Source organism: Fulmarus glacialis, unplaced genomic scaffold (genome assembly GCF_000690835.1).
Source record: "Fulmarus glacialis isolate BGI_N327 unplaced genomic scaffold, ASM69083v1 scaffold12719, whole genome shotgun sequence".
Classification (NCBI taxonomy): Eukaryota; Metazoa; Chordata; class Aves; order Procellariiformes; family Procellariidae; genus Fulmarus; species Fulmarus glacialis.
The window spans coordinates 4,963-13,718 of NW_009235263.1; the positions used below are offsets into that span (position 1 = coordinate 4,963).

General features: G+C 40.2%; 1 protein-coding gene across 1 annotated transcript; it reads right to left on the reverse strand.

Annotated features, from left to right (window-relative positions):
* Positions 1 to 6,083: 6,083 nt before the first annotated feature.
* SNRPD3 (small nuclear ribonucleoprotein D3 polypeptide 18kDa) lies at positions 6,084 to 8,193 on the reverse strand. Its single transcript, XM_009585967.1, has 3 exons — positions 8,035 to 8,193; positions 7,105 to 7,297; positions 6,084 to 6,243 (listed from the first exon to the last, which is right to left on the reverse strand). The coding sequence occupies exons 1-3, from the start codon at positions 8,158 to 8,160 to the stop codon at positions 6,182 to 6,184; spliced, it is 381 nt and encodes a 126-aa protein (XP_009584262.1). The 5' UTR covers positions 8,161 to 8,193; the 3' UTR covers positions 6,084 to 6,181.
* Between the last annotated feature and the right edge of the window lie 563 nt (positions 8,194 to 8,756).

Genomic DNA, 8,756 nt, shown 5'->3' on the forward strand with positions numbered 1-8,756 from the left:
TAACATTTTAGGCATTGTGGGACAAAATGTGGAGTTTTGCCTGACAATAAGCAGTGGTTTGCTCTGGAGTAGATGTACCATCTCCCCACTGAGCTAGAAATAGGGCAAACCCCCAACCAGACATCAGATTTTAAGTCCCCAGGCAGGGGAAAATGAAGAACAAATTAAATGTTCGCTGCAAGCAGTTCACTAAACAAAAGAACAATGATAGTGTTTTTCTGCCATTCTTTTAATTTCTCCCAGCATAACTACATATCTTCTGGATACAATCTGCTTCTTTGCCAGCTCTTCAACATTCTCCCCTGAATTAATGACACTGGAAAATCTCCACTTTTCATAGACTCCAGTAGTCTCTGCTGAGCAGCAGAGGGCTGCACAATACTTGCTTATGCAATGACTGGTCCTGTGCCAGGAATAATAGCCTGTCTACTAGGAACAACCAATTCACACACAAAACCAAAATACTTTTATCATTAAACATCTGAATTAGGTGGAGTAAAAACACCCCGAACCTACTGGTCATACTGCACACTAATGTCAGCCTCCACACTGAGTTAAAAATTCCCACAGCCTAGTCTTTGAGGAACAGTTAGCATGAGCAGAGGAGGGTGGCACTTCCTTATTCATTACCTCCAAAGTACGCTTGACACTATCAAGAACTATTATTACAGAACCAGGCAACAACAGGACACCTGAAGCAGTTAAAATGCAACTTGATCTGGGAAAGTACTTGCAGACAAGCACTGCTTTGGCTACTTCAGGCACCAGCATGCTGTAGTCATATGGTAGCTCTTCTGTCCGCTGGCGTGATCTGTCCCTGAGCAGATGAGGAGGTGCAGAATAGAACAGTATCATCTTACTTGCAAAGTAATCTGCAGCACGCTGCCCATATCAGCATTTGTTTCAAGGCTATTCTGGACCATGCTTTAAACGTGGTGTATCCGTATTTCCTCCCGAAGAAACACTGAAGGCAGGAGGGTCCCATAAAATTAGCTTTATGTAATGTGAGAGGAGGAAGACCAGGTCTTACTGTCTGAAATCAGCTTAGCTGCAATAATGTGCAAGTCCAGATCTAAATTTTTGCCTCTGTCAGGATGGAAACATCAAAGAACCCCGGGAGAACCCTTCCTCCATTTTGAACCGTGGCTGAGAAATAAGAAACCAAATCATTGACACTTTCTTGCAGACCTCAGAATTCTACCCTTTGCTACCTTACTGAACCATTATTCCACTGGGATGTCAGCCTTCTATCCTTGCTCACATTTTACTGGCAAGAGGAAATAGGACATCTCTACTTTAAATGAAAGCTCACTGTGAAGCTTATATAGAAACACAGACTGGACAGTTATCCTGACCACCAGCACCAGAAATTCACATTGTCCACTCCATTCTGCCCTTCTGGAAGAGGTTTTCTGGAGGGCGTGGGAGATCTAGGGGCCACATCCCTTTACTGCTGCCTTTCACCGGCAGAGATTAAGAGGCTGGTGCCTCTCCCGCAATTTTAAGAGTTGGTATAAACCAAGTTCTGTTACCCTGGAGAACAGGACTTTTACAATGTGGCATGTAATTACACTCAGAGAAGAGACAGCATAGCTTGCCACTTACCTCATTGACACAGCATTCCTTCCCAGCCTCTCTCAATCATAACACAATACCTCACAGACTGATATTTTGCAGAGTACCCTTGGAAAATGAACTAAAGTACAGCTTTAGGATCAAATATAAATTAGACACACCTGGAGAGCAGAACTGCACATGTATGGGATGAAAGCACCTGGTCAGTGAGGAAAAGTCCTACAGTTCTGTGCAAAGCAATTTTTCCAAGTGATACTTTCTCCAACCATTTAACTCTTCTCTGCTGTTACCAGGATCTCCCCTCTGTTTTTGTACTAGAGCACAACCTTGGTTTTGACTCAAGAAGACTGGGTGAATTTCTGCCTCCACCTCTCCACACATCATTTTGCATGGCTGCAGTGTATCTTTTCTGTCCCACGTAAATACTTCAAAGGCATCTACACTAATGATATCAAAGGGGCAAGTTCATGTCAAAGCTTCAAAGCAGGAAGCTACAGTCAGCCCTGAACCCACTGAACAGGAAGAGGTTTACAAGCCCACACACAAAGCAATGGCAAAGAATGATAAGAAATGCTGCAATCTGTGATGAAGAAAAAGGTGACAAATAAAGGCATATGTTAAAAACAGACAGCTGCATATATCCATAGTATCCTCTGTCCCAGAGAAACAGATAGCTTAAGTTGCTGAACTCGAGGAATCTGCATGACCTACCTAAACGCACATGCCCAATTAGTCAAGTATCAGGGAAATACACAGCATCAAGCAACAGCTGGAATAACCTGGGTGTGTATGAAGCCAGCACTCTGGGAGGAGTGCTGGAAGAGGAAAGAAAATTAGCTGAGTATTTTCATGCTAGAGTTTGTAATAGCACTGAGTTTACGGATTTTATAGCAGAAGTCACGTTTTTTGCATTTTTTCCTTCCAGAGGGTTCTGGTTTCTTGTATTTCATTCTCTTACCGACAGAGCCATCTAGTGGATGAGACATCATTTGTGAGAAGGAAATTTTGATTTATCATACTGTAAGTAAGGATAATACACACATCGCACGTAGGATCTTCAAAGCAGGCTGTAACAAACTAGCATATCAGTCTAGTAAGAAATTGCTAAGTGATACATTTGTCTTGGCTGGGGCTTAAATTCCTACCAATGTTAAACATCAAGCTTTTCAACACTAATTCACAATATCTTTCTGAAGAGGGTAAACTGTTCATCCTAGACTCAGCCTCAACCTGAATTCATAGTGCAAAGCTTTTTGTTTATGCAAAATCTAGTATCTTCTTCAAAGCTGATGTGGATTAGAGATGTTACATGTTTTAAATAAAGCTTAAAAGCTAAGGCAACACTGGTTGGAAAAAGTTTAAAAAAGTTTCATTGCTGTGTGGTCAGTGGATGGTCACAAATATAAAGGGTGAGAAACATCAGAAGGGGTAGAAAATTCTTAAAGCAGATACATCGCAGTTTGTTCTATCAGTCAAACCTACTGGGGAGGGTTATTGTTTCTTTCTGAAATTCATGGTTATCCCGCCGCCCTCAGTGCTGCTGAATGCCACAGCAACTGTTTCAGAGAAGAGAGATCTCAGTGGAGAGAACAGAAGCTTGGCAATCACAAGAAGGAGGAACAGGAACTTTAAAAAACAACAGAAAGGTAACCCAATCATCATTAGTGGAAACAATCCCCAACAAACATGCTACTGCCAGGCAGCTTTAATTTGCTTAAATAGCATTTAACCATTATACTCTTTAGGGTTCCCCTCGGTGTTTCAAAACCTTTGCCATTCCAGTAGCTGTCTGTGGTCAAAATATGGTGCCATTTCTCCCTGCCCTCTGCAAGAGAAGCTAGCATCTAACCTTCAGAAAAGGCTACATGCTATTTAACAGTCAGAGGAACAGTGAGACACAAAGCCAATGGGCCAGATTTGCAGCCTTGCCAAAATGTTGAATCTCTTCCAAAAAATACTTTTGGTCAAGTCCTCCATCTGTGGCTTATTTCCTTTTCTGCAAATTAATAGTTCTTTTTGGAGGCTTTACAGAAAAAGGAAGCAGAGCTTTGAGGGATGGGAAGTACCGGATAGTCCCGGCAAAAAAAGATGTGGCAATCCTCACCATTAGTTTCGTTGAGAGGTTAGAGGGAGACCCAATAGAAGCCAGATCCAAAGGAGTTCTGGCAAAGATTCCCTTTGCTCAAACTCTGAGTATGCCTCTTGTCTCTCCTGTTACTAAACAAGGTAACAGTAACTTCCTTTATCACTCACTGTACATTAGCCACGGCCAGGATGACACCCTTTAAGCAGAACGGCTTGCCATGCTTCAACACACACACTCCAACCTATACTAGTTTATATTTATAGCAATTAATTGTTGCACTAATCAATCTCAGGTTTCCATTAGGTGTTTGCTTTGGAAGAAAAGGCAGTTCTAGCTGCTGAAGAAGCACCCTCTAAAATCTTGCAGCAGATACTTTACTCAATTTATACAGAAAGTAATCATGTATCATGCCATTCAACAGTAGTGTAACTCCATTGTACAAAAATTCCAACTTGATTAGCAACACAATCACAAGCCTGATGTATTAAAAGCAATAAAACCCAGTTAAGAGACTGCAAATAAAAGACATCTATTTCAAATAGCCATAATACTACCTACTAGGGAAGTGGACCTCTTCATAGAGCATACAGCAACAAGCAAAGCCAGTGGACGTCAACAGAAATATCTACTCTTACCTACCAACCCATTTCGAGATCCCAGGCATTAGCATGGGATACTACAAGCAGACAGTTCAATTCTTACCGTGAAGCTCATGGTACAGAACAGGATGGAATTCTTTTCTCCTTTGTTAAAAAGTGTCAGTCTCGGTGGGCATCTAGTATACTCAAAATGGACTTCAGCTTCATGTTGATTTTAAGACGGTCTTTCTCAAAACAGTCTTGTGAAATTCAGAAGCCTTTACTTCAGCATGGGGAGAAAATTCTGTGAAAGTATGTCATCTCCCACAGTTAAGAGCTAGAACCCAACTGATTATATTGAAGAATTCCAAATAGTACAAACAGCTGTTACTACTAGTGATTAGAACGGTTGTAGTTTGCATATAGACCAGTGCAGTTTTACTTGTCTGTATCTTACACAGATACACTCTCAGAGGGAAATGACCTGATCAACTCCTATCAGTCACAATTCTCTTCTGAGTGACTGTTGATTTGAAGAATGACACATTTCCACAAGTAAGTGTTTAATATCATTACTAAAGCCCCAAATTGCTCATTTTAAGTTGAAAATACTGTCTTCAGGAAAGCATTACTGCTATATGAACATGACTCACATGCCATGTTTTGAAGCAGGGCTTTGTGAAAATTGTCTTGTCTTTTGAACAAGTTCCTCAGTCTAGGCATAAGACAACACTACAATGTTTTTATAGTTAAGCTCAAGTGTATACTAAACACATTTTAAGGAGGTTTCTAATGCAAATATTTAGGATCATTATTTCCCAGAAGAACAAGTAGCAGTGTATTCCTAGTAATGTGAGACCAAATACAGCTTTATTTACAGAAAATTCAACGAATTAATACATTAGTTCAACTTTCATGTCTGCATACGAGGGAGAGCCTTCACAGCATCAGAGCAGAAAAACAAGACTATTTTGTACATGTACAGACTGATAATTGATTATGATGAGGTACAGAAGTGTTACATTTAAACCATTTAAGTCAGTAAGAACAACCACACTATACTTTTAGCAAAATAAACTAAAGTTACAACTACATTTGGCTTTCTGCAGATCAGCTGATGATCTATATGACTGTGTATAGACGTTAAGACCAAACACTAAAGTTGATCCTAAGTTTTGTTCAAAAGATAGCATTTGTATTGAGTTGTATTTAATGGATAACCATTTATAAGACTTTCCCTGTACACCTGCACTACCTTTCAAATTTACAAAAGGTTTCAAATTTATCCTTGAAAATGCCTATTTTATATTCCATTGTCTTTTCCCAGGCAGAGGGAAAAACTACTAAGAGTTAGAATAGAATTTTTCACTGCAAATATAGACTCAGGCTATCGAAGTTGTGTGTTCCTAATGAAAAACTCTCCCTGTATCCAAAGAGAAAAATAAGAAATCCAAGAATACAAGCTCAGTGTACAGATCTGAAGACGGACCTCTATCTATTGTAGGTCCATACACAGCAAAAGAACATAATGTTTTGCTTCTCAGGAAGCTGCCTCTGTCTCGCTGTACTTTCCATAAATGCAGCTGCTAATATGACTTTAAAACATACTATTTAAAAATTCTTCATCAAGAATGCCTTCTAATTCTTTAGAGAATGAATGACAACACAACTGAACAAGAAAAAGGAAACATGATGATCTTTAAAAGTCAATGCATCTCACTAATACAAAGTAGTCAAATGTAGTTATGAAGTCCACTATTTTCCAGACAAAGCTATTTTAAGTTTGAAATCAACCTACAATATATTTACCCAAGAGGAGTCCTGTCATGTAAGAGCAGACAAGCTTTTGTAAGAAACATACATTAAACAAAACTGATACCAATGCACATGTAGTGAAGTTCACACTCCCTAATAAAAAAAAGCATGTTGATCAAGACCAAAATTATCTTCGCTTCTGGAAAATGTTGCCACGGCCCATACCACGGCCTCTTCCTCTTGCAGCCACTGAAGAAAGAAAACATCAGGGATGACATGAATTTGACATAACTGCATATTTATCTCAACAACTGACAAGCAAAACATAAACAACACTCAAAGTCTCTTGCTTAGAAGCAAGGAAACAAGGCTATCCTATGAAGGTCAAAAAGCAATACAACAGTAAAAAGTTTTCTGTAAGAAGAACCAGAACTAACAGTTACACAGTCTTGTTAGAACAGATGCAGTGAATATTCATACACTTTGTGTTCCTTCTAACTTTGTATAGCCCAAGAAATTTAAAACCCCACTCTCTTCAAAGGTTTTGCAACAGAACTCAGTACATTTCAGCAGATGTTACTCCCCCACTTAACCTTACTGCATTTGCTGAAGTTAAGCAAGGACTTTGTGGCCCATGGTTATTACTCAATCTTGTTAAAACTAGATTGTTCCCCTGAGAAAGGTACAAATGAGAGTGAACTACAGAATGGTTAATAATTACAGCTTCCCAGTAGTTTAAGTACCATCTTAATGTCTGAATCTGTTTTTCTACAAAAGCTTAACAGAAACACCTGAATCCTTCCCTAAGTATTCCAAACAGCTAGTAGCCACAATCACTGGAAAATAGAAGATGAAGTTTTATATAAAGCCTCCATTTAACAAGACTACTCACTATATCTAAATTATTGTCGCATCAATATTACACATTCAGGTAATTGGGCAGTTTGAGTCTTGACTCCCACCATAAGATGAAATATACAGAAAAACAAGGTATGAACCAGTAATCTTTCAGTTTCTTCGAGCTTACATTTCCCCAGTGATAGAGATGACAGTTTTCCAGTTCTTCTACAGCAAAATGGGGGCAGAGGAGCATAAACAAATTGTACGCACCTTGAGCTTTGAGAATAGCTGCTTTTCCTCGCCCAGCTCCAGAACCCTGGTTTTTATTCTTCATGCTCTTTAGCATAGGAGCGTTCTTCAACATATCTGGTAAAATGAGAAACCGTATCTTGCTACCTCTGATGTACACCTGTTCAAGCTGTGCCACTCGTCCATCTCTGTATGTCACCGTTATGTTGGACATCTGGAAAGTAAAGACCAGTCAGTGCTCATAGAGGCCTCTAACACAGTTCTGTATTCCTATTTCTCTTGCCTGCAGAATACACAGACAGGATTCAAGTACCAAGATCAAACACTTTCCAAGCATACTGCTTTCTCAACTGGAGTTGTGACACAAGGCATCCAGGACCATTTAAACATACTCCTAAGCCTGCTACTATTCAAGCAGGCCCAGGACTTCCGTGTTCTCCCCAGTTTGCGATTTAGTTTTATCAGCTTTGTTAGTTTTGTTTTCTCATATTAAATCAGTTTTAATAAAGCTGTTCTAGTTCTAACTATTAAGGAAGCATTTAGATTTCAACAATGAATTGCCTAAAGTCAATCAAAATTAAGGCCTCTTAGGATGACTAAAGTAACATGCATTAAAAAAAGCTTCAATTTCTTAAATCAAGGTTTGTTTATTCTTACGCTCAGTGGCTTTAAATAAACAGCAGAAACATTGTTCACAGAACAGAATCTCAAGAACCCTGCTATTATTGACAGGAAAAAAAAAACTGTAAAGAATAAGCTCTGGCCTCTTTGGAGTGCTTAATAATCCTTAATACATTTCACTATGGTAAGACAGCATACATGCAGCAATAACAGTTTTCTTTATCCTAAGACTAAAAGCAATGGTCTTTTAACCAAGCCAATAAGCTAGCTATCAGCCTTTCCAGGCACAGATCAGATAGCCTTCCCTCCAGCCTTCTGAAGCAGGTATACCTGACAATTCATGTTGTCTTCAGCTTCAATGAGTTTCCCTCGGTAAACTTCTCCTGTATTGGTCTCACATGTTACAATGTGGCCTTCAGCCTCATGCAGGACTTTAATTGGCACTCCAATCGACATGTTTGCAGTCCTGTGGCTCTACACCTGAGACAAGAAAAAAAACAAAGGACATAATTACAAAGAAAGTTGTAGACTAGGTTTTAGCTACACAATCTATGATCTTTCCCAGTGTAAAGTGCTGATTTTCTCTCTTGCCCGAACACACCATATGCTTTGACAATGCATTAATAAAACTTCTCTAGAAAGATACCCACGGGAAGAAAACACTTGAAAGATCAGCAAAAGTAAGTCTTTTCCAGATCTCTTCTGACCTAGGAAATTCACTTGTAAATACCAGATAACGGACCACTTGTATAGTCAGGTGCACCTCAAATGGAAACAGCCCGAGGTGCATCCCATAAAGGTACAGCCAGCCTGACCACCTACGAGCTAAGCTGGACCTGTGGGTAGCACAGACACGCTCGCAGACCACATCACCTAAGCAACAGCCCCTACCACGAGCGAGCCCAGCCCACACCGCACGCACACACTGCAGCCCTGCCGAGCGCCCCGCGCGACCCTCCTTCACTTGAAGGCCCCAAGTCTCAGCCCTGCCTCAGAAGCAGAGGGGGGCCCGAGCCCGGCGGGGAGGCCCACCCCCGAGAGGCCGAGCAGAG

Coding starts and splice junctions, on each gene's coding strand:
- SNRPD3 (XM_009585967.1), bottom strand. CDS start 8,160: ATGTCGATTGGAGTGCCAATTAAAGTCCTGCATGAGGCTGAAGGCCAC. Junction 7,298..8,034: donor AAGACAACATGAATTGTCAG/GTATACCTGCTT, acceptor TTTACTTTCCAG/ATGTCCAACATAACGGTGAC. Junction 6,244..7,104: donor AGCTATTCTCAAAGCTCAAG/GTGCGTACAATT, acceptor TTCTTTCTTCAG/TGGCTGCAAGAGGAAGAGGC.